Here is a 25,049-nt window from a genome sequence, read left to right on the forward strand (position 1 = left end):
AGGTCCGAGGGGAACTGTGGGGGGGGGGTGGCTGGTGGGGTTGTGAGGGGCAGTGGGGGGCTCCCAGGAGCTGCCTGCCCAGGGCGAGGACCAGGCGCCGCCCCCGCAGACGTGCCGCGTGTCTCGGCCCAGCCGAGGTGAAACGTTCTAGGGCCCGGGTGCGGCTGCCGGGTCTGGGCGCGGGGCGGGTCCGTGGCTCGCGCTGGAGGCGGGGCCCGGTGACGTCGCTGTGGGAGCCGCGCGCGGGGCCCGGGTCAGGCACTGGCCGCAGCCGGACCCCAACAGGCCGCGCCCCCGGAGGCAGCAGGGCGCAGGCGCGTCACTGGACTCCGCGCTTTGATTGGTTCGTGGAGCCCGAGCCTCGGCTCCACCCCCTTCCGAATCTTTCTCTCCCACCTTAGCGTCTGTGGGGCAGCCCGTCACTTGGGGGGGAGTCATAGGGCTGAGGGGAGCGGGGGAAAGTTGGGGTGGAGGGGCGGGGTACAAGTTCCCTTTGCAGACGGGGCACTTTCCTTTGCTCCCGCTTCCCCTCCAGCAGCACCGCGCGATCCTCTCTGCCCGGGTCGGTCCGTGGGGGGGACCCGCAGCCCGTTCGCAGCGCGGCATGGAGCGGGCGGGTCCGCGCGTGGCTCATCATCTGCAGCGGCCTTTGGCCCTAGCGCAGGGCTCTGGGCTCCCCCCCTCCGGGGCCCCAGCGCAACAGCTGGTTTAAGGCCGGAGCATGTTTCCGCTCCGATGTCAGGTAGAAAGCTCCCACGTGAGAGACCGTCACCGCCCGACAGGAAGCCGCTCTCTGCACAGACACGTGGGGAACGGCTGCGTGGCCGCTTTTCCTGCGGGAGCGCTCCCTCCCCACCGTACCCGTGGGAAAGTGCGGCCCCCGGCACATTCCCGCAATAGGAGCGATCAACATTCCACCTATAAAATCCCGGCCCGGCTCCCACAGGCGGAAGCAGCCTCTGACGCGGGGAGCCCCGCCTCGCGGGGCTGGGGGGCGTGGCCAGGCAGCTCCAGTTCTGAGCTAAGCCCTGGCGTTGGACTCTGATCTGAGTCCGTGATCCGTTGCGCATGCGCAGTCTGAGTGCGCCCGCCACGCTCTGGATACCAAGGCCGGGTTTTCAGAACGTCCCCTCCCGTCACTCCCCGCCTCTGTTCAGCCCTCGGCTCCTCCCCCCCTCGACTGCGTTAGCTTCCGCGCGCCCTGAGGTGGGAGCCGTCCTGAGGGGCAGTTGGCGTCGTTACTCGCTGCTGTCTGCCGCCGCCTCTGCGGTCGCGTCACAAACACTCACTCCGCGCGAGTCGCCCCCCCCCCGCCCCGGCTCTTGGCGCCTCCTGATGCTCCCGCCGGGCGGGGGGGGTCGCTCTGAGCGCTGGGTGCGGGCCGGCGCGCACAAAGGGGCTAGGATGGGGCAGAGGGGGCGGGGTGAACGCAGCGTGAGGCGGGGCCCTGGCATGAGGGGCGCAGAGACGGGGAGGGGGTCTGGCTGGGTCAGGTGGCTGAGGGGTTCTGGGGAGGCCCTGGTGGGGGTGAGTGAAGCTTTGGGGGATTTTTGGTTTCTAATTTTGATTTTTTGTATCCTCGGTACTGGTGCCTCACACAGCCGCCCTCAGACCTGCCCCCCCATTGCTGAGCTCAGGAAAGTGACACAGCCCCTGTTGCCCAGCCCAGAGGCAGCCATGGCTGCAAGAGAGCCCTGTGGAAACCCTCTGGGAGGAAGTGACACGTCCTGTCTGTCTGGAGGATTTCACAGCCCCTGTCACTCTGGAGTGTGAGCACGTTTTCTGCCAGCCCCCCCTCAGCCCTTGGTGTGGAGACACTGAGCAGCAGGGACCCCTCCGGCCCAGCCAGAAGCTGGCAAACGTGGTGGAACTAGCCAAGCCGCTGAGTTTCCAGGCAGCGGAGAGAGCAAGATGGGACGGGGTGTGTGGGGAGCACCAGGAGGCTCTGCACTTGTTCAGTGAAGAGGATCAAACTCCCATCTGTGTGGTGTGTGACAGATCCGAGGCTCACACGATGGTCTCCATACAGAAAGCTGCCCAGGAGTACAAGGTACAGAGTTGCTGTCCAGTGTAATGGGAAATAACATTGGCTTTTGATTACAGGCTTATTTTATTGGTGTTACCTGGCACAGGTGTGCCATGGCTCTTTAAAGCCTTCATGGTACAAGAGATGCTGTAAAAAGTAAATGCTCTGGCTTTGTGGCATCTTGCATCAAGTCTTTATAGATACCTGATGTGGGAAAAGTTTCTCTGAGGCTCTGTATCCTGAAACCGAGCCTTCGTTGGTGAGAGGAGGAGTTTTAACATAAGGCAGGGATTCTCAAACTTTGTGATACCATGACCTCCCTCTAAGTTGCTCACGACCCCCCGGGGGGTAGGGACCCGCAGTTTGAGAATCCCTGACATAAGGGAAGGTGTTAACAATCAGAGAGGTTCAGATAAGTGGTTCTCAACTAGTGCTATGAGTACCCTTAGGAGTACTTGAGAGAAGTCTGGGGGTACAGCAATGCCACTGAAATTTGGAGAAAACTGATTTTTTCTTAAGTTTTACAGCACTTTATTATTTTTGTACTTCTTACACCCAACAATTTCATCCCTGCCCTGCTACGATTATGTTATTTAAATAAATGTGTTGCAATGGTAGGGAAAAAATTGTGTGTATGAAAACTGTAGGTACTGCGGATACTTATAATTTTTTTTAAAAAGGGTACTTTATTAAAAAAGGTTCAGAAACACTGATTTAGGTCACAGGAGCTGCAGGCCAGGCAGCGAGCTGCCTTGGGACTGGAGAAGAGGAGGTTACAAGCTGTTACTGATTGGCTGAGAAGCAGTACTAATTTGCCTTATAGACCCACAATGGCATCTGTGCCCTGCACAACACCCAGAGAGGGTCAGTCCTGGCCTGAGCAGGTCACAGTCTAGTTAGACAAATGGTGGGAAGAGAGAGTGAGGCAGCAAGTTCCCTCATAATCACCAAGCACGTCAGTGATAAAGGATAGCCCCAAACTCTGCTCTCTCCAGGCTCAGTCCAAAGCTACACTAACCAATAGGCTGCATTTCCCTGTGTCTCTCCACATCACTGAACAATGATGAAGTGGAGTCCTTAGGAGGGAAAGACACATTGCTACAGGCCCCAGGCCCAGCAGGGACAGGAGGTTTCCCACTAAGATGCTGAACACCTGTGCTGCTGTATGTGGGGTTAAACTCAGATGCAGCAGCCAGCACTAGAGGAGGTCACTGGGTTGGATGCTGTGGGGCCCCAAGTGCCTTGAATCCACCCATAGCTGGGCTCCAGGCAGTTCAGGGCTATGCCAGGCACCATTGGGATTTGACTGGGTTGTAGCCAGAGTTCAAACTGGTTAACTGATGAGTTAATACGTATTGGTGCCAGTTACTGGTTAAACTCCCCCCTGTACCCGGCAGTGCCTTCTTTCCCCAGTAGCGAACGTCAGTCTGGAGCTGCTAGGAGTCCCCACTTGCCGGCAGTCTTGGTGGCCAGCCGGCAGATCTTACAAGAAAGCCCTGCCCCCAGGAAAGCCTACATCTGCTACTGGCCTTATCTGTCAGCAGGTTAAAAATACTGTAACTGATTACATTGCATTCGATTACATGATTAGTATTTTTAATCCTTTTTACCTCCTTAATCTCCACCTGTGTAATTTTTTACGAAGGTGCCACCACCGATCCATCCCTCACCATTGCAGGCATCCTGCTGCATCCGCAGTCTCCTCCTGTCTCTTTTTCTATGAACAAAGCCATGTCCAGGGCTGAGTGCCTGCCACACAGGGACAGAGGTCCACAAAACTGGGACTGTACAGTTTAAAGGCAGATAAATGGGCTCCCAACATCTCATGGGGTTTATCCTCATGTTTATTTCTGTTCTTTCAGGAAATATTGGAGGCCCATTTGAAGACTCTGAGGGAAGAGAGAGAAATGCTGCTGGGAAGGAAAATGACAGCAGAGAGGAAAAGCCATGAGTATCTGGTAGGTGCCTGTGGTTATGAACCGGCAGGGACTGGCAGAGGGAGGCTGTGTTAGGAGACAGGGCTCCTTTGTGGCCTTGGTGAGGTTGGGCTTGTTTGTGTTTCTCCTAGATCATGGATTACTGGGTTAGATCCATGTGTAGACCAGCCCTGAGCTTCTATGTGAGTGGATGAGTTAATATCCAGTCTCTGTGACTTTCCCAGAAATCCTCCCCAAGGGAAATGCATGTCCCCATGAAGGGTTATCTGCTGTGTCTGCTTACTTGGTGCATTAACATCTTCGTTTCTTTTTCCTACCTGGGTATCTGTCAGGTTGGTGCTGAGTCCTGCCTCCTGCTGCTCTGGGTCTGAACATGCTGCCCATGGCAGACATGGGAACAGCGCTTTCAGAGGGACACGGGGGCCAAAGGAGATGCTGGGAGAGACGCCTCTGCCTAGTACCTGCAGAGTAGAGTCAAATGTCAGAAATCTGAGGGTTTTCCAAGATGTTCTCCCTGCTGCACACTCAGCTCCACATGTAAGGGCCCCAGGTTCCATCTGTGTCCATGACCAGCCCTTTCCCTGTTTTCATACAGAAACAGACACAAGGCGAGAGGCAGATGATTGTGGTTGAGTTTCAGCAGCTGCGTCAGTTCCTGAAGGAGCAAGAGCGACTCCTGCTGGCCCAGCTGCAGAAGCTGGACGAGGAGATTGTGAGGCTCCAGACTGACACTGTCAGGAAACTCTCTGCGCAGATTTCCCGTCTCAGCCAGGTGATCGGTGAGCTGGAGGGGAAGTGTCAGAAGCCAGGGAGTGAATTCTTGCAGGTGAGACCGAGGGAGAAACATCCCAGCTCCCCACACAGGGAAGGGAGGCTCCTGAATCACAAGCGATCTGGCTGTAACTTGGCATGTGCATTGCTGACATGTGAGTGACTATTGTGCTTTGTAGAGTTACAGGCACAGAGCTATTAGAGATGGCAAACCCCCATTTGCTCAGGAGATCCATGACTCCGGGGCCAGGGTTTTTCTTCCGCATGTTTGCAAAATCCCTTCCGTGGGGTCCCCTGTGTGTGTCCAATGGCACTGAGATGTTTTTCCTTCTGTTTTCTCTAGGGCGTCAGATGCACCTTGCGTGGGTACGTGGCTTTCGCTCCCCCTCACAGCACAGCGCAGGGCAAAAGCTTGGAGCTGATGTTGGCACCACATCTCCCCAGGGCTCTGCAGCCAGATGTTGGATACAAATGTCTCTGACTCATATAATTCTGAGGGTCTCACCCTGGCACAGCAGACTCTGGAATTCTTTATTCAGGGGCACAATCTGTCATCAAGTGTTTCCTAAAGCTGTCACCTTCCTGGGGACTGGCTGTCTCAGGACTGTGGGGCTGGAACACGGGTCTGTCACTGCTGGGCACTGGGCACGTTCAGCCCAGGGCAGCAGGGATCAAGAGTCTGTCCCACCCGAGGGCTGTTTGGAGATCTGTGTGAAAGCTGCTGGAAAGGGGGCAGCTGGTGTCTCTGCCTAGTTCCCAGTGAGCAGATTTCTACAGCCCTTAAGGTGCTGAGAAACAGGAGGTTCCCAGGTGGAGGCCAAGGAGTGAGTTGACCATGGAGACTCAATTCCACTTTTGTTCCCCAGCTGGTCTCTCCAGGCCAGAGATGAAGAACAGCAATGGGACCTTTCAGGGGAAGGTTGCATGGATATGAGCTGTTTTGCCCCTACTCTCAGGCTGGGAGAATTGGAGGAATTCTAACTCCAGACCTGTTAGATCTGAGACTCACTCTCCAGAACTTATCAGTAAATTAAATAAAATCACATTAAATTGTTTCTGTCCAGATGTGAGATGGGGCAGTTCCAGCTGCCAGAGGAGATTTGTCCTGAAGTAGAAGAACAAGTCAGCAGTTTCTCCCAGAAAACCATTGCGCTGTCGGAAACTCTGAGGCAGTTCAAAGGTACCTAGAAGGGATGGAGGAGGGGAAAGTGACTCAAGTATCTGAGACAATTGAATCTGGTTTCTAAAGCCAGCCTTCCCCTGCCTCTATTCCCGCATGGAGATTGACGGCCCCATCATGCTGCTCTCCTTGGAGACACTGAGCAAACAGACCCAACTGCTTGCAGATAGAGCCAGGGGTTTGTAAACTCTGAACTTCCTGTTCATGTCAAAGGTATCAAAATGGCTAAAGTTACTGTGATGACAACGCCTTCCACCACCACAGCTTTAGATTATGACAAGAAGCAGTAAGTGACTGAGAGAAACGAAGTGGGAAGGGACGAGGAGAGAAAAGTAAATCTCACTTACAGCTTGTCTCTCCTGAGATGGATGTGAGGCTGCAGGGATGTTGGCTCCATTGCTGGGAGGTGCCTGAGTGAGAGGGGAAACAGAAGATTTCAGACCTTTTCATATTAAACACCTGAGTGTGTCCCAGTCTGGTCTCGGATACAATTGGAATGCAGAGTTCATAGCGGGGACATTGTTATAAAGAGGAGAGCCTGGAATCTCACCTCTCTTATCCCTTCCCCCTCCAGACACTCTGCCCTCGGCACTGGAGAGAACAAGAGGAAAATCCTTGGGAGCTTTCAGACAAGGTGAGTTTGCAGTTGCTGATTCTTTAAATGATGAGATAATTCCAGTGAAAATATCTTCGTGGGATTGTCTTTAAGATTACCAACCAGATGCAGGGACCATGGCATGCCCATCCCTAAATCTCACCCACTTATCAGTGAGGAGCCCCAGGGGCACTGGATTTGGGGTCCTGCAGACACTTTGAGAAACACTGGTCTGTGGGGTGTGATGCTAAAAGGGTGAAGTTAAAGCACACAACGGACGGCACCTTCAGGCTCAGATTTCACTGCTCAGTCCATTTCAATCTGGGGTTGGTTTCAAACAATAAATAGGCTGAGCTGACTGGCTTCCACTCTCATCAGTTTTTTCATGGCAAGAAACTGCTGGATTCCCAAGGGCTCTTCAGTTTAGTGCAGGCCTGGGCCGAATCCAGCCTGCCAAGCCATTGGATTCGGCCCATGAATGCTGGGGGAGCCAATGGGCTAGTTCTTTGCTTGACATGCCCCATCTGCAAGCCACTCACAAAGCAACTGTGAGCCCGGAGGGGAGGGGGGAGACTTCAGGCGCTGCTTCCACCCCCAGGGCCGTCCCATTGGCTGATTTCTGGCCAGAAACAAAGCACCACACTCCCTCCCCTCTGGCTCTTAATTATTCACACGTGCACATGGCCCTGCAGCATGTGCAAGGGTCGGGCAGGCTCCCTGCCTGCCTGAGAGAAGTGCTTGGCTGCTGGCTAGGAGTCACTCAGGTAAGTCTCCTAGCAGAGCTTGTCTCTGGTACCCCAACCTTTTCTTCCCCTTCTAATCTCTGCCCCCCAGTCCACATACCCAAACATTCTGTCCTCTTCTTGCAAATATAAATACAGGAGGTTCTCAGTGGTCAGAAACCCCCAGCCTCTTATTTGTCCATTCAGCCACTTCTCTATATTAAAATTACTTTAAATATCTAATGAGTCCAGGCTAATCCAGTGCCCAAGGTCACACCTGCCTCCTTCACCCAAACTCCCACTCCCCTCTCTCCCTCTTGCATCCCAAACCCTTACCCCAAGCTTCCTTCTGGATTTGGGATCTAATGTGTGATGTTTATGGAATAGCTAGTGTAGAAGCTGTAGAAACCATTTTATATTTAGCTAGAAGCCATCTTGTATAACAGAGACCATTTCAGCTTTTTGCTTTTGCACGTAGACCAGAGTGAACTTTCTATCACCCGATGTGCCAGGCCAAGACAGATGTGCTATTGGAATGTGTTAATTGGACTGGTTTAGACAGGAGAGGTACTCCCTCGTACCTGTCCGCCATCTTGTTGATAAGGCTTTATTTTCCTAGCTTAATTGATGATTTCTGTAATTGGATGCCCTGACGTCAGGCTGTTTGGTCAAGGGTATAAAGATACTAGGATCGATTGTATTAAGCAGCCTTACTGGGCCCGACTGCTGGGACCACGTTTGTCTCACTTTGCTTTACTGATCAATAAAGCTATCAGTTGTTGGCCGCCTAAACAGAGAGGAGCGTGTTTTTGCTTTGACACTAGACTCAAACTTTTGCCCACAATGGCAGAGTCTAGCATATGTGTCACCAGGGACAGAGTCTGGGCAGAATGGGGATGTAGAAAGGAATAAAGCCCCTTCTGAAATGTCTCTAATCGCCCTTCTCCCCCTTCTAGGCTGCAGAACAGCCATGTCTGTCTCCAGTACAGCCAATGGCCTGCAAAGCCAGGGACAGGAAATGGCTGTGGAGGAGCCAGTGAGCTTTGAGGAGGTGGCACTGTGTTTCTCTGAGGAGGAATGGGCTCTGCTGGACCCGGGCCAGAGAGCCCTCTACAGGGATGTGATGCAGGAGAATTGTGAAGCTGTGAGCTGGCTGGGTAAGGATTCCTGTCTCCTCGGGTATCAGAAGCTGGGTGGGCTGTGGAGTAGCTGGGTTGAGTTGGGTTCAGGCCTTCAGTGTCCTCTGCCCTCCAGTGTCAGGAGTAACTGCTCCAGTAATCCTGGCTCCTGTGTGAGTGACTGTCCCCTCCACGCCCCCTCCCAGGGGAAGCAGGTTCAGGGACATATCATTGGTGCTGCTCTTCCCACAGCCAAGGTCTCACTGTTCTTCCCGTGTTGTGCCTTGGCTGGAGGTGTGAATGGAAGGGGCCAGACAAGATCAGTAGGTGGTTCTGGGTCTGGCTGCTGTTAGTTCCTGTGGTGTACTCTTGTGCCGCACTGGCAGAGCGTGCGGCTTGTCCATGCCCCTCGGTTCAGGGTTGCTGTTGAAAGACACTGGCTCCGTTGAGGGCTAAGGCTCTGAGCCGGGTTTATTTTTGGAGGAGCAGGGTGCTAGTGTCCCAGCTTCCTGGGCACAGGTACAATGAGACTTGTTGCACCTCGACAAGGGTACCAGCTCAGTCAGCAACCAGAATGCTGCACCTCAATATGAGGCAGCTGAAAGGGGAGGCTCAGAGCTATGGGTGGGAGCTGATGCGGCAGGGGCCTGACATCAAGTTCCAGCGAGCCGGATGATCTAGGCAGAGAGGCAGGCTATAGGGCAGCCTTGACCTCCCGGGGGACATGTTGTGTCAGCAGTGCTGTATATCCTGGGCAAGCACCCTGAGGTCCACCCAGTCCAGCCAGCCATTGTCCAGGAGATCTTGGCTTTGGTGACACCAGCCAAGACCAGCCTTGGGGGACCCAAGGAACCTCCACCCCCTGTGCCACACGCTTGGGGTGAGCATGGAGAGTTGAGGCTGGAGAGCTCCACCCTTGGTCCATGGGGCAGTTCTGGTGGCAGAGCCCTGCTTTCAGGAGTTAAGGAGATCTCTGTGGCTCTCAGAGATTTCAGAGGAGACATCTCGGAGGGAGCACAGCCAGCTGCTGGTGGTATCAGAAAACTGGGCAGAAGGGGAGGCAGATGAATCCCCGGGTCCACTTTCATAGTCTTGTGGTCTGACCTTGACTTGCCCCTTTTCATTCTGCCACTGCCTGTTAGTTCTTCGTCTGTCTTTCCCTTTCCTTAGCAACCCCTCTGGCTGCCAGCGGAATGGGCCTTCTGCTGTGTTGGGCACTAGAAGGGTTTGGGGAATGCAGGGAGCCCAGGGCCCGCTGGCAAGTTCCCAGCAAGCTGCTGCTGAGATCCCTGCTGCTCTGTGGGGCACAGAGAGATGCCCATAGGATTGTTGGGTTTGCTGCTGCTGAAGCGCCTGCTGATGGGAGCAGCCAATGCCGAGGGCAGCTCTGGAACCGTGGTGGGCTGCTGCTGCAGTTGCTGCTTTTCCGGGTGGCCCCATCTTTGCTGGGCTGCTCTGCTGCTGCTGTTCTTTCAGCACCTTCTTCCTTCCAGCCAGTGTTCCCGCTAAGGCAACGGTTCCCAACCTCTCACACCGGGAACCACCAAACCCAGTCACAAACCGCTAACATTGTATTTGCATGTCCGTAATGCAAGTAATGAATATGCAAATAGTTACCAGTCCTGAACAGATCTGAGTTTGCAGATATCAACATTAAAAGAAATTACAAAAAAAAATTAACTTTTGGCTGCTGAGTGGGGCAGCCCCTCCCTCAGGGGCAACTGGTGCCTGAAGATGGAGGGCGCGAAGAGGGGCACCCACAGCGGCAGGAGGCATGGGGGGCCCTCCGTTTTGAAACTTTAGACATTTTGTTGAGGCATAGGAGCTGGTGTCCCCAAGTGCTACCAGCATTCAGCTATGCCCTTCCCCCTCCTGCCCCATGTTGAGGGAGCTGCCATAGTATCTTCCCCCATCTCCTTCTGTACAAGCCCTGCCTTGTATCTCTCCCTTCCCCAGCCAGGCTGCTCTTGCTCCCCCAGATCCCCCCAGCCTCCCCTCCCTGCATTCCCCTTTCCTTTCTTGTGACTCCCTCCCCGAGTTTCCCTGCATTGCACCTCTGCTTCCATCTGTCCCATGTCCCTCCCTGAATTCCCCAACCTCCCTTCAGTGCCTCCTGCATCTCACACATCCCTGTTCCCCTTCAGCCCACTTATCTGCACCTGTCCCTCTTCAGCCCTTCCTGCCCTCCCTCCCATGGCTAGCTCCCCTCTCCCCCGCCTTCACACCCTGGCATTGTAACCCCCACTGCTGGGAGCAGCCTGGGAACAAACTCTTCCCCTGCAACACTGGGACCCTGTTCCCGGAGGGACAGGTGAGGGGTCTGTGACCTGTCTGCAAGTGCTGCCTGACCTGGGGCAGGGGCTGGCAGGGCTGGGGGTGCTGCCCTGGGAGTGACTCCAGGGCACAGCTTTCTGAATACTACTAGCCCTGTGGGAGATTCCCCCTCCTGGCTGCAGCCTGAGCTGTGGGGTCCAGCAGCGCCATCACCCCTTCTTCCGCCCTCCCCTTCCCCACAGACCTCAGGGATCTGGCATTTGTCTGGCCCCGGAGTCTCAGCAAGGAGAGGCCATGCGTCACTTCCTGCTGCCTGGCCAGAACCAGGGATCGCTTCCTCTTGCTCCTGCTGCTGGGTCCGATTGAGCAACGGGCTCCTAGACTCCTGCCGAGTCCTAACACAACACCCAGCCATGTGCCTGGGCAGTGTGTTGTGGCCCAGCAGCCAGCAGTTCATGGCCCAATGGTCCGCAGAGTGGCAGTTGGGAACCGCTGCTCTAAGGTGCCTGCCTGCGCGGCTGCACATGAAGTGAATGGCCACAGACCCAATGAGTGGAGCCATGCCAGGGGGTGTTTCCACTAATGAGGTGTCTCCTGGACCCTGCAGAGGATGTGGAAGATGGTCATGTGATGGGGAAATAGGGAGTGAGTGGGGTAGCTTGGGAGAATAGGGGTGGGGTGGCAGGGTCAGTGGGATGAGGGGGCTGTTGGGAGTATCCCAGCACCAGCTGGGCTGCAGCTGCTGGTGTTTGCTAGAGCCTGGATACTCTCTTCTCTGCTCAGACTAGGCAGGGGGGAGCAGGCTACATCGGGTGGGGTGCCAAGAGCAAGGTCAGTCCAAGCTCAGCTTCCCTTTTCTTGTTGAGGCAACTGTGAGGCTGGGGTGAGGAGCTCATGTTAATTTCCTCCTAATTGTCGATGTTATTCCTGGCATAGCTCACACCTTGTCATTATGTGATGGGGAAGAGGAATGCGGTGCCCCACTATTTTCCACTGCTAGAATTATAGAGCAAGCCCCAAGCTCTGATTTCTCTGCCATTCTAGGCCAATGGGCGTGTCACCTCCTATTAGCAGGGACAGAGGAAGCGCTTGCATCTGACCAAGGTGAGTTTCAGTTGGCAGCTGGTGGACATGTGGCTTGTTTGATGGGAGGGAGACCGATCTGGTGCAGAGAGCTAAGGGATTCTACCTGAACAGATCTTGATGCAGGATCTGACTTGGATTGGTGGGTTTGTTAATTGTAAAGCCTTTAGGCTGACTTGGCGGAGCCGTGTCTTCCTAGTGTCTAGGGGAGGGTGAATACTTTTAAAAGTGCAGAGGAGGCTGCAATGAAGCCATAACAAGCTGAGGATCAGGATTTAAACTGCTGGCAAGTCCACCCAGTGAACAAATTGAATAAACATCCTCTGGGCACAGAGAACCCACTTCAGCAGCAGGGTGCGCACAGCCCGCCTCTGTGACAGAAGTTGCATGCTGCCCACAGGCTCTGCCAGCTCATTGGAATGCCCAGGGCAAGGACATCCCAGAACATGCAGTAGAGCTGCCTGAATCAGCCATTGGACCCTGCATATGGGCTCAGTACAATATACAAGAGTGAGAGGAAGCTCTAGCCAGTGTCAGGCCCCATGCTGATCACCAGGCCTGCCTCCCGCAGGGCCACTCAGAGATTGGTCAGTTTGGAGAGAAATGGCTGGTGGAGAAAACTCTTGCCCTTTGTCTCATCTTCCCTGGAGCCATAAGTGCAGCGCTCCCCCTTTCTGGGAGACACATGACTTTTTTCTCTTCCTCTTCTCCAAAGCACACAAGCAGCAGCAGCAAAAACACATTCCTTCAAGTGCTTTGATTCATCACTAGACCAAAGCTCATGAGCTCAGTGTTCATCCAGGACCCAGAATTCTTCCCATTTCCCCCAGCACTCACTACGAAGGTAGACCCAATCAAGTCATGGAGTTTGAAAGATATGTGGCTCCCAATCCTGATCAGGCAATGAGACAGCCAGGCCTTGGCCACGTACACTCAGCCACTATTGCTGATAGGCTTAAAAAGTGGCCTTCTAGCTTCCTCAGACAGGCAGGGCAGGTCACAGGAAGCCTGGCCCACTCCTTAGGTGGCAGAAATGCTGGGCAGGTGCAGCTGCAGGGCCATGCTCTGTGGAGTTGGGGCACAGATTCTGGGGACACCCTGAGATCAGCACTGACCTCCCCCCACTCTATGCAATTAGCAGCAGGGTCCCTCCTGGGAGCAGCTGCAGGACAGTGCATGGTGGGGGACGGGTGCCTGAGCACATGCTGCTAGCTGTGCACGCTCTGCTGATCTGTTGGGCAGCACGTGTACATAGCTCACGGGTCGCACAGGTGGAGGGGACTCGTGGTTCCAAGCAAAGCCCCCAGCACAGTGAGTAGCAACGCACAGAGGCCAGAGGGAGTTTAGTATCACATGCGCTGGTCACGTGCCCTTGCTTGCTCTGATGAGCCATGGTGGCATTGCCCACCGCCTGCTTGAAAAGTCCATGGGAAAGTCTGTCCGGTGGGGATGAGTTTTCCAGGGCCTGCGTGTTTTGTGGATGGACCATCCCTCTGAATGCTCCTCTCACAGTGCGTTGGCTGGACTGTGTGGAAACTACATTTTAGGGATTTCCACAGCAGTGACTATATTTGAAATATGGGTGCATGATCAATATTCATAACTTGAGGTACAACAATGATGTCCACATGCAGACAGGATAATCACAATCATCCCATCAGAACGTTCCCATCAACACTGCACATGAGACACAATTACACTCCTAAGCACCACTCCTCTCTCCCCGTTGCTCCCAGTGGCCAGAGTTCTGGCAAATGGGAGCAGCAGGGGAACCCTACAGGTGAGTGTTTTCCAGCTGGGGGGGGGGGGGGAGGAGTGGCAGGGGGAGAGGAAGTAATGGAGCCAGTTGCTTCTGTAAGTCATATTCTGCCTACAGGGCTGGCTTTCCCTCTCCCCCATAGTGGGAAGCTGGTGCTGGTGTGTCAACCTTGGAGGGGGGCGCTCAGAGCCATAGCGCTAGTACTGAATTCACCTGAAGGCTCAGAGGCAAGTTGTAATCCTGCAGGCCACCTGCAAGATGGTCATAGACCACGAGTGGTCCATGGACCACACTTTGAGAATCACTGCCCTCAAGGGTGCAGCAGAACGGTCATCTCCCCCAGGGAATCAGCTGGGCCATTCCTCAGGCAGGGGAGGATGCACCTTTACTGCAGGTGAGATCTTGTACTTCCGGGATCTTGTACCACCCAGAGCCCAGTCTGAAAGGTGGGGAAGGAGCCTCTCTGGGTGATGACTCAGATCCTGGGGCTGGAAGCAGTAATAGCAAAGATCTTAATGAACAAGATCAACTCTTGTGTAATTGCACCTCAAGCAGGATTTCCAGTCTCCGAAGCTCATATGATTTCTTGGGAGGAGCGAGGAGAGGAGCTGCAGATCCCTGATCTCCAGGGCTGTGAAGAAGGGGAGATCATCAGTGACACCCACACAGGTGAGAAATCAGCTAAACTGACTCAGAAACCAATTTCTGTGTCCTCATAGCAGGTGTCCGTTGTGTATTTTCATCAGGTCTCTTTGACCCTTCAGCCTGTCTTCCACTCTAGTCAGGGGGAAGGGAAAGGTTGGGCTCTCTCCTTTGGGAAAGGGTTATGGCAAAGGAGGATGGGCTCAGCTCATGCTTATTGACCATTCTAGGATGATTTGGGCGTGTTCCCCCTTTTCTATTCCCTGTTCCGAGTTTTGTTTTCAGCTCAGCACAGGGAATGACTCCTGTCTGGATTCTCTCTCTGTCCCAGCAGATGATGGGATGCTGAATGAGAACAATGAGGAGAGTCTTCAGCAGCAAGCACTAGAGGAAATGACTCCACATGTAATGTTATTGGCAAGATCTGAAGGGCGTGTTTCCCAGAAACCTGAGCAGGGAGAGATCTGTAAGAGTCAGCATAGCCTAGACAGGCAGCAGGGAAACCATCCAGAGAAGGGACAGGGTAAATCTCGTCACAGGAGCAGAGGAGTGATAAAGATAGAAACCATTCAACAGAAAATCTCCCATGAACAAGCCCCCTCCACATACAATGACTATGCCACTCTTGTTGAACATCAGAGAATCCACAGAGAGAAACCCTTCATCTGCTCTGACTGCGGGAAAAGCTTCCTTTGGAAATCACATCTTAATCAACATGGAAGAATCCACACAGGAGAGAAACCTTTCAGCTGCTCTGACTGTGGGAAGACCTTCAGTAGGAACTCAACTCTTATTACACATAAGAGTGTCCACACCGAGGAAAAACCCTTTTATTGCTCTGAATGTGGGAAAAGCTTTAGTAGGAGATCAAATCTTTCTAGACATCGGAGAACCCACACAACAGAGCCATGTTTCAGCTCCTCTGGCTGTGGGGAAAGCTTCAGGGAGAGATCAGACCTTGTTAGGCACAGAGGAATCCGCACAGGGGAGAAACCCTTCAGCTGCTCTGACTGTGGGAAAAGCTTCACTTGGAAATTACATCTTAATCTACATAGGAGAATGCACACAGGGGAGAAATCCTTCATTTGCTCTGACTGTGGGAAAAGCTTCATTTGGAAATCACATCTTACAGCACATAGGAGAATGCACACAGGAGAAAAACCCTTCAGCTGCTCTGACTGTGGGAAAAGCTTCAGTGGGCATTCACATCTTATTAATCATGTGAGAATCCACACAGGAGAGAAACCTTTCAGTTGCTCTGACTGTGGGAGAAGCTTCAGGAGGAACTCACATCTTGTTACACATAGAAGAATCCACACAGGAGAGAAACCCTTCAGGTACCCTGACTTTGGGATGTTTCAGTAGGCGCTCATATCTTCTTACACATAGGAGAATCCACTGTGGAAAGAAACCATTTGATTTCTCTGAGGGTATGTCTACACTACAAAGTTAGTTCAAAATAACGGACGTTAGTTTGAACTAACTTTCATAGGCGCTACACTAGCTCTCCGTTAGTTCGAACTTAATTCGAACTAACGGAGCGCTTAGTTCGAACTAGGTAAACCTCATTTTACGAGGATTAAGCCTAGTTCAAACTAGCTAGTTCAAATTAAGGGCTGTGTAGACCCTTAATTCGAACTAGTGGGAGGCTAATGCTTCCCAGATTTCCCTGGTGGCCACTCTGGCCAACACCAGGGAAACTCTATTGCCCCCCTCCCAGCCCCGGAGCCCTTAAAGGACCATGGGCTGGCTACACAGTTTGTGCCAGTTGCAAGGCTGCCGGCACCCGTGCCAGCACACCCTGCACCTGCCACACCATGAGCCAGCCACCTGAGGACACCCAGCCCTCCAGTGCTCCCCAGGACCAGCCTGGCGGCTCCCAGGAGCCTGCCCGGGGGCGTAAAAGCCGGGCGCCCTCTTGGTCAAGTGCGGAGATCGTGGACCTCATCGAGGTTTGGGGGGAAGCCTCCAATGTCCACAATCTCCGCACTAGCCACAGAAACACGGCCGTCTACAGCCGCATGGCTGCCAGCCTGGCCGCCAGGGGCCACAAGCACAGCTGGGAGCAGGTGCGCTGCAAGATCAAAGATCTGCGGCAGTCCTACTCCCGGGCCTGCCAGCCAGGGGCCGATCCGGAGGCCTGCCCCCACTTCCATGCCCTGGACCGCCTCCTTGGGGCTCATGCCGTCCCTGCCCCCCGGGACGTGATAGACCCCAGGGCAGAGGGCCCACTCCAGGAGACTGAGGAGGAGGGCTCTGAGAGCCAGGAGCCTGCCGCCAGCCTGCCCAGGACCTGGGACCCCCGAGGCACCCCACAGAGATGCTCGCCTGTGTCGTCCGAGGCCGGGGAGGCGTCCACCTGTGAGTACCATCATGCTCCCCTTATGTGTACGGGGGGCTGGGGCGAGAGGGAGCCCCGGGACCGTGCGCTTGGTCCTTTCCCACCACGCAGCAGCAGCTGGGGATCCTGCAGGGGCCCTGGCCTTGCAGAGGGGAGCTGGGTTTCACACACCTGGGCCCCTGGGGTAATTGACCGCTGGTCTTGTTGCACCACAGCTGCAGCACCTGGGCCTGCAGGGTGCACCACACCGCCTGCAGCAGCTGCCTGTGCCTGGGCAAGCAGGAGAGCCAGGAATGAGGAGGAGTACCAGAGGCGGCACCTCCGGTTCCTGGATCACCAGCTCTGCACCCAGGACCACTGGGTCCAGGAGGACCTGAGGCTGTGCCGGAGGAATTTGGAGGCCCTGGAGGAGCAGGGCCGTGCCCTGCGAGGCCACCTCCAGAGCCTGCTCGACTGCTTCCCATTTCCTCCTGCTCCTGCTCCTGCTCCCCCTGCTCCTCCTGCTCTCCCTGCTCCCCCTCCTGTTCCCGCTCCTGCTTCCTCCACACCCCCCGTCCCTCCTGCCCCCCCTCCACAACCATTTCCCACCGACGCCCCCGGACCCGCAGTGTGGCGAGACGGGAGAGGCAGCCGGACTCCCACCCCTGAGCTTTCCTTTTCCTTCCTCCCTTCCCTCCCCTTCCAGCTCCCTTGTCCCAGGTTTCCCCCTCCTCTCTCCCTCCCTCATTCCTCCCTTCCCCCACCCCAGTTCTGTAAAATAAACATACGTTTTTGGTTGAAAAACAGGTGTCTTTATTTTACAGTAGGTAGGGAGGGGAAAGGGGAAGGGGGTTAGGGTGGAAGAAGGCCCCAGTGGGGCATGCAAGGGAGAGGTCAGTCCTCCTCCTCCACCAGGAAGCTCTCCCACAGTGCTCCCCGGATCCGGACGGCTCCCCGCTGGGCTTCCTGGATGGCGGCAGTGCGGGGCTGACCATAGTGTCCAGCCATGCGATCAGCCTCAGCCATCCAGGCTGGCAGGAAAGCCTCCCCCTTTCGCTCACACAAATTGTGGAGCACACAACATGCTGCCACCACGGGAGGGATGTTGTGCTCAGCCAGGTCCAGACGGGTGAGGAGGTATTGAAAGTGGGCTTTCAGTCGCCTGAAGGCCCCCTCCACCACGATGTGGGCCCTGGTCAGCCTGGCATTGAAGGCTTGGCGGGAGGGATTGAGGTGCCCCGTGTACGGCTTCATCAGCCACAGCTGCAGTGGGTAGGTGGCATCCCCCTCCAGGCACACGGGCATGTCCACGTCCCTGACCCTGATGTGGCGGTCAGGGAAGAAGGTCCCGTCCTGCAGCCGCTGGCACACGGAGGAGTTGCGGTACACCCGGGCGTCGTGTGCTTTGCCGGACCAGCCCACATTAATGTCTGTGAACTGTCCCCAGTGGTCACACACGGCCTGCAGGATCACAGAAAAGTACCCCTTGCGGTTGACATACCAGGACGCGTGGTGTTCCGGGGCACGGATGGGGATGTGCGTCCCATCGATGGCCCCCCCGCGGTTGGGGAAGCCGAGGGCGCCGAAGCCCCAGATGACGGCATCTGGGTCGGTGAGGCGGACCACCCTGCGGAGCAGCACCCGGTTGATGGCCTTGACCACCTGCGGAGAGAGACACAGCAAAGCGTGAATCAGTGGGGCGCCCGGGTGGCTGGGAGCGTTTGTGCCCTGGCAGTGCCCTGCACCCCACGCCCGGTAGCAACCCCCCTGGCGGTGTGTAGTATGGCCAGGACAGCCCGACCCCTCTGGTGTGGGGCGCTTTCGCCTCCTCCCGCCCCCCCTTTGTCTCTGGGGCGGCCCATCCCCTCCTCGCAGCCCCTCTCCCCCCCGGCTCGGTGGCCGACGAGTGCCATACCTGCATGAGCACCGCTCCGACGGTGGATCTCCCCACGCCGAACTGGTTCCCGACGGATTGGTAGCTGTCCGGTGTGGAGAGCTTCCAGAGGGCGATGGCCACCCGCTTCTGGAGGGGGATGGCAGGCCTCATACGAGTGTCCCTTCTTTGCAGGGCAGGGGTGAGCCACTCGCAGAGCTCCAGGAAGGTGTCCCTCTTCATCCTGAAGTTCTGGGTCCACTGTCGGTCCTCCCAGCGCTCCAGGATGATGCGGTCCCACCAGTCGGTGCTAGTGTCCAGACGCCAGACGCGGCGGGGCACGCCGGTGCCGAGGCGCCACCGCGGCTCCTCCACGGCCCCCAGGGCGGCCAGGCTGAGAGGCAGGGGGCTTACGTGCACCAGGTGGTGCCAGGCAGCCTCGAGCCATTGGTGGCAGGCTTGCAGCAGCAAGTCCAGAAAGTGCACCAGAAGGTGCAGGGCGAGCTGTGGCTCCATGTTGCCACCTGCAGCGGCCCCCCCGAAGGGAAGCACCAACACAGACGGGCACAGAGATCGACGCTTTGCTGTCCCTCAGCGAGGTTGGCAAGCAAGCAGGAACTGCTGAGAACCGGCTGTCCAGGGGGGTCCCTTTAAGCTCGAGCCTCAGATAGCCTCAGACAGCAGCCACACAAAGCAACTACAGACTTGATGCCCTGCCAGAACCGGTTTCAGCTGCCCTTTAATGCGCCCCCTGCGTCCAATCAGTGTGGACGCGCTAGTTCGAATTAGCAAAACGCTAAGTCGAACTAGTTTTTAGTTTTATATGTGTTAGTTCGAATTAGCTTAGTTCGAATTAACTAATTCGAACTAAGTTAGTTCGAATTAGCGCCGTAGTGTAGACGTACCCTAAGAGTATGTAGCTGGAGTTGGCTTTCTTCAGTTTGTCCATGTCCCCACAGCAGGAAGCCAAAGGGCTCAAATAGCAGAAGTACTGGAAGCTGGTGGGGGTGCCCTCAGGGTTTGATTTAGTGAGTCTTAGTTTGACTCATCAAGTTCTGGTTTACCTCAAACCACACAGGCATCCTCTCGGCTCCAGCTTGCCTCACTAAATTTTGCACAAACTGCAGGTGCAGGTATTGGTGGTATAATGGTGAGCATAGTTGATTTCCTAGCACTTGACCTGGGGTCAATTCTTAACCAATACAATGTGGGCTGGGAGCAGCAACACTTCCTAGGGAGATTTTACTTTAACCCTCCAAAATGGGCACAATTGTGTCCAGTAACCGAGGGTTGCCTTGCACTGCTCTTCGTCCTCTCCGAAAGAAAAGAAGTACTTGATCTTAGCCAAACGGCCAAGAAGCAACGCTTTACAGCAAAAAACATGGGGACAGCTCTTGGGCTGGATCCCCAGGCCATGCAGAGCATCTTGCAGCCACTTCCCCGCCTCTTCCTTTGCCGCTCTTGAACTTAGCCCAAGAGCTGAGAAGTTGTACTCTCCAACCCAAAAACCTCTGGTACTCATCTCTCCCCAGCTTCTTCCTGACCTGTTTTCTAGGTGGGAGCTTCTAGGAAGCAGCATTCCTGATTGCAGGGTGGGTCTGGGTACCTACAGCCTTTGAATCCATATGAGATATGATCCCAGGGGAACCATCTCCTGGAGCGTCTCCCTGTCCCATAAAGCTCAGGGCAGGGGAACAGGGCAAGTGTCTGCATAGTGCCAATGTGTGTAACACATGGCAATGTTTCTCCTTTGCCAGAGAGGAAGCTGGATCATTTCCGTGAGGCCAATACCAGTAAGGCAGGGTCTGGAGAGGTGAAGCAGTTGATTGGAACAATCAAGGAGAGTAGAGCATCAACTAGCCAAGAGCCTCAGGCACAAAGCAGAACTTTGACTCCTGCAAGCTGAGTTCATACCTTCTGGTGAGGTGTTGGTTTGTGCAAATCTTTCAGAATTGGTCGTCTTGCCCCACTTGCTCAATTCCACTTTGTGCTTCTTGACTTTTTCAATCTAAGGACTTTGAACAAGTATTTTGAAGCGCTGCACCAGTGGCACAATGGGTCAGCATGCAGCACTTATAAATCAGTACGTGTATGAGACATACTGAGGTTGTGAGTTCAAACCTCTCCTGAAGCAGTAGTTTTTAGTCCCTGCTGGGCTGTCCCCTTGCAGTGAACACTGGTTGAGCTGGGATTCCACTTCAGAGGTTGGGATCAGTGAAATTTCCTGGTTCACGTATTATGGCCTCATCAAAGCAATTGCTGGATGGCTAGGATCCAAGGCCAACTAGCACAGATCCAGAGATGTCCTTATTCCTCTTTATTCGACTCTGGTGAGGCCACATCTGGAGTATTGTGTCCAGTTCTGGGCCCCCCACTACAAAAAGGATGTGGGCGCATTGGAGAGGGTCCAGTGGAGGGCAACCAAAATGATTAGGGGGGTGGAGCATATGACTTATGAGGAGAAGCTGAAGGAGTTGGGTCTGTTTAGTCTGCAGAAGCGAAGAGTGAGGGGGGATTTGATAGCAGCCTTCAACTTCCTGAAGGGAGGTTCCAAAGAGGATGGAGAAAGGCTGTTCTCAGTAGTGACAGATGGCAGAACAAGGAGCAATGGTCTCAAGTTGAGGTGAGAGGTCCAGGTTGGATATTAGGAAAAACTATCTCACTAGGATAGTGAAGCACTGGAATGGGTTACCTAGGGAAGTAATGGAGTCTCCACTCTTAGAGGTGTTTAAGTCTCGGCTTGACAAAGCCCTGATCGGGTTTATTTAGTTGGGATTGGTCCTGCCTAGAGCAAGGGGCTGGAATTGATGACCTACTGAGGTCTCTTCCAGCTCTATGGTTCTATGATTCTATGAGAGTGGGTTGGACCCTTGATCCTCTTTCTGTCAGGGTCTTGTTACCCATCTTCCCTCCCCCATCAGCAACAGCAGCTCCTTTCAGCCACTGGGTCAGCTCAGGAAAAGAGGTGGGAAATGGGACAAAGCATCAAGACAAGCTGAGCGAGGCAGGAAAATTCTGATCTCTGCATGTCCTCTGTGTGAAGGAGTTTGGTTTGTGTTTGGTTTAATTGTTCTATTTCATTAACATGTAATGTTATGAGGGTGTGTAGGTCAGTAATTGGGGCCAGTAAATGGAGTCAGTGACCTGTGACCTAGAGATCCATGTTGGATTCCCTCAGGCACTGGCTGCTCAGAGACTGGTCGGAACCAGATTTTCCCTCCAAACGGCATGAGGATTCCATTCGGCTTTATAAGGGCCGAGTTACCTCATCCTCAGGGCTGCCTGCCCCCTAGTGGCAGCAGGTCCCTCTGCTCTGCCCTCTGACAAGGAGGGACAATTTCAGCAGCACCTGAGGGGGAGGGGAAGGGGATTTTACCATCCTCACCTACCCCCAAATCTTGCCTGTGCCACCAACAGCCTGCGACTCCCCTTCACCCACCTGTCTGGGACAGGACATTGTGGGACACCCCAGGGCTCCTCCCCAAAGGCCCCAAATCAGCCCAAGGGGAGAAAGTCCTGAGCACCCCCCTCTCCGAAGTGCCACTGCCAAGTCCTCAGGAGAGAGGGCCCAGCACTCGGGTTATTCTTACCATTTTAACACACTGAGACACAGGGTTTGATTTGGTGGGTCTGGGCTTCAAGCCCCTGTTTGCACTGCCAGTGTCACCAGCACCTTATATCTCCATCAGGTTATCTCCCCATGTCTCCCTCTGCTTGATGGAGCCTGGCAGAGAGGCAGGATCTGTGGATTTTGACCAACACTCTGGTGAGGAGCTAAGAAACAGGCATTTTAACTGCTCCCTTCCTCAATGTCCTCTGAGCTAGAATTCCAGCTTCATAAGCTAATTGTAAGGGTAAGTTTAGTGTCAATCATTGCTTTAGGTCAGCCTTGAACTCAAATCCACAACGCTTCTTTTCAGAGCATTGCCTTACAAGTATTGTTTGCCAAACAGCTGAGCTATTGATGCTAGCTCAAAGCATTTGCAAGTATTTGAGTAAGAACAGCCATTCTTGCACAAGACGCCTGCAGTGTAGACTTAGAACGTTTTTCAAGAGGCATTTACGTCTACACTGCAGGCTTCTTGCACAAGAACGTCCATTCTTGTGCAAATACTTGCATGGTATGTGAGTTCTTGCACAACTAAATTTACAGTACAGCATCGGAAAAGAGGTCTACTTACGCAAGACCTTCGACGCTCCATACAAGGAAGAAGCCCTCTTGTGCAAGTGCCCTTAAGTCCCAATAAATGAGCCAGAACCAATCCTGTGTATGGGGAATTGTTCTGCTATGTCTACACTGCCCTGTCTTGTACAAGAACATATGCAAATGAGGTGTGATGAATATTGCCATGCCTCACTGGCATACTTAATGAGCTGCCATTTTTGAACAAGGGGCTTTTGCATATGAAGGAGCTGTCCAATGCAGTCCTAGGTGTGGGCACACTCTTTCAGTTGTTTAGCCCTGCAAGATAATCAACTACTGATATGTAAAAACAACTCATGTTAGGCTGCAAAAGTAATCTGGGGTGTGGTTATGTAAATCCAGCTCAACCAGCACTATAGGCCTGATGGAGGGTCAGTTGTAGGACTGGAATGTTGTGTATTGGAACTAATTTGCGGAGTCACAAATCTTTTTATCCCTAAACGTAGGAATTGTAAAATATGACACCAGTGCTTGCAGGAGAAAAACTGTCATTGAAAAAAATCTGGAATGGACGAGCCTTCCCCTTCCAGACTCAAGTGGAGTGGACTTGGAGGGGAAAGGAGCTTGAACTAGCATGCCATATGTCTTTCAGGCATGAGCTGTAAGACTGTTCAACCTGTCTCCCCCTTCTCCTGTTCTAAGTATAGATGTAAAACAGATTCTGTAATGAGTCTTTGTTATTTCAAAATATTATTCCAGTGGGGGCTGGAATCTTTTGGCCAGCCTAGGTGGGGGCCAAAGAGCTGAAATCACTGAGGAAACTGACAAAGAGCTGAAATCACTGGGTTTGGCCCAGAGCCAGACCCATTGTAGAAGCAGCAGCTGGCAAGAGCAAACGACCAGCAGTGTGGCTGGCAAGAGTAGGTGACTGGCAGGGTGGCTGGTGGGAGTGGACAGTGGGCGGCTGGTAGGGGCAACAGCAAGTAGCTGGTAGGAGCACCCAGTAGGAACAGCGGCAGGCGGCCAGCAGGGTGGCTGGTGGGAGTGGCCAATAGGAACAGTGGCAAGAGGCCAATGGAGTGGGTGAGATGCCTCCTATGTCCACCGTCCCTAAGAGTGGGAGGTGAGCTCTGAAAATCACCTCTGAATTCTTTTTTGCCCTCAGCCAAGGGCAGCAACTGCGGCCAACCAGACTGTGCTCCTGCCAACCTGGGCTCAGTTCTGTCAGCAACCTGCCCAGCCGCCACCATGCCAGGGGCTGCAGATATGTCTGACCAGCCAATGGGGGGGAAATGTGTCTTTGGGGGAGAGAACACCTGTCCCTCCTGCCAGCTTTACATGTGGCCCCAATGTCCTAATGGACAAGGGCCTCTAGAGCCTGGCATTGTAGGTTCAAGTTCCCTCTGGGGTGTAGATCTGTAAAACTGTGCCTTTTTTTCACCATGGCTACGTCTAGACTGGCATGATTTTCCGCAAATGCTTTTAACAGAAAAGTTTTTCCGTTAAAAGCATTTGCAGAAAAGAGCATCTATATTGGCACGGACGCTTTTCTGCAAAAGCACTTTTTGCGGAAAAGCATCCATGCCAATCTAGACGCCGTTTTGCGCAAGAAAGCCCCAATCGCCATTTTCGCGATCGGGGCTTTTTTGCGCAAAACAATACCGCATTGTCTACACTGGCCCTCTTGCACAAAAGCAAGAGGGCTTTTGCACGAATGGGAGCAGCATAGTATTTCCGCAAGAACACTGACAATCTTACATGAGATCGTCAGTGTTCTTGCAGAAATTCAAGCGGCCAGTGTAGACAGCTGGCAAGTTTTTCCGCAATGCTTTTGCGGAAAAACTTGCCAGTCTAGACGCAGCCTACGTGAACCCAGAAGTGCCACGTCCCATAGGACAGCAAGGCTATGTCTACACTAGCAGGTTCTTACACAAGAACATCTTGTGCAAAGATTCTTGTGCAAGAACGCATACACACTGCCATATGCTTTAGCGCTAGAACATCCATGGCAATGTGGACACTTTCTTGCACAATAAACCCCTGCAGCACGTACACACTGCCCTCTTGTGCAAGAAGGCCTCTCTTACCATGCCATACTGTAAATCTTCTTGCACAAGAGTCAGTGGGAAGTGTGGATGCTCTGCAGATTCTTACACAAGTACAGCTGTTCTTGCACAAGAACCCACCAGTGTAGACATAGCACAGGTGTTCCTTCTGATGGACCAGCAGCATTCTACTCTGGGCCAGGTACTTTGTTGCCCTAGGAAGGGGTGTGGCCAAAATCCAGGCCTCACTGTGAGCAGAAACCCTATTGGATTTCAAGTCCAACACCTTAACCACTCAGCCATCACAGCTGTGAGCACCACTGAGTCAAGGAAACTGGTAAATAATCCCAGTGTGCAGGCCTAACATCACCAGCCACAGAATTCACACAGCAAACCATTTGAACAGTCATGCAGAGGAGTCCTGGCTGTTCTGGTCTTGGTCTGTCTTGGAGGTGATCTCTTCTTTAAGGTCTTCCCTCCTCCTTCTTAGTCTTCTTTCCCTTTTCCTTCTTCTTCCTCTTCTCTTTTCCCTTTTCCTTCTTCTTTCTGGTCTCCTTCTT

The 25,049-nt window shown here is 53.9% G+C and overlaps 1 protein-coding gene across 8 annotated transcripts; it reads left to right on the plus strand.

Annotated features, from left to right (window-relative positions):
- Positions 1-1,077: 1,077 nt before the first annotated feature.
- On the plus strand, positions 1,078-23,163 carry LOC102461503 (uncharacterized). Of its 8 annotated transcripts, none has more exons than XM_075912875.1 (12): positions 1,078-1,206; positions 1,602-2,050; positions 3,889-3,984; positions 4,559-4,789; positions 5,078-5,100; positions 5,799-5,914; positions 6,489-6,548; positions 8,188-8,388; positions 11,668-11,727; positions 14,018-14,134; positions 14,439-15,444; positions 16,664-17,257. In XM_075912875.1, exons 2-12 carry the CDS (start codon positions 2,015-2,017, stop codon positions 16,743-16,745), a joined length of 2,028 nt encoding a protein of 675 aa, XP_075768990.1. In that variant the 5' UTR covers positions 1,078-1,206; positions 1,602-2,014; the 3' UTR covers positions 16,746-17,257. The 8 variants fall into 8 exon arrangements, 6 of the variants coding, with proteins under 6 accessions (XP_075768990.1, XP_075768991.1, XP_075768995.1 ...); XM_075912876.1 differs by lacking the exon at positions 1,078-1,206 and adding an exon at positions 1,213-1,374; XR_012898278.1 differs by lacking the exon at positions 1,078-1,206 and adding an exon at positions 21,990-23,163 and having other exon boundaries at positions 1,428-2,050; positions 16,664-20,220.
- Positions 23,164-25,049: the final 1,886 nt, after the last annotated feature.

This window comes from Pelodiscus sinensis, chromosome 31 (genome assembly GCF_049634645.1).
Source record: "Pelodiscus sinensis isolate JC-2024 chromosome 31, ASM4963464v1, whole genome shotgun sequence".
Classification (NCBI taxonomy): Eukaryota; Metazoa; Chordata; order Testudines; family Trionychidae; genus Pelodiscus; species Pelodiscus sinensis.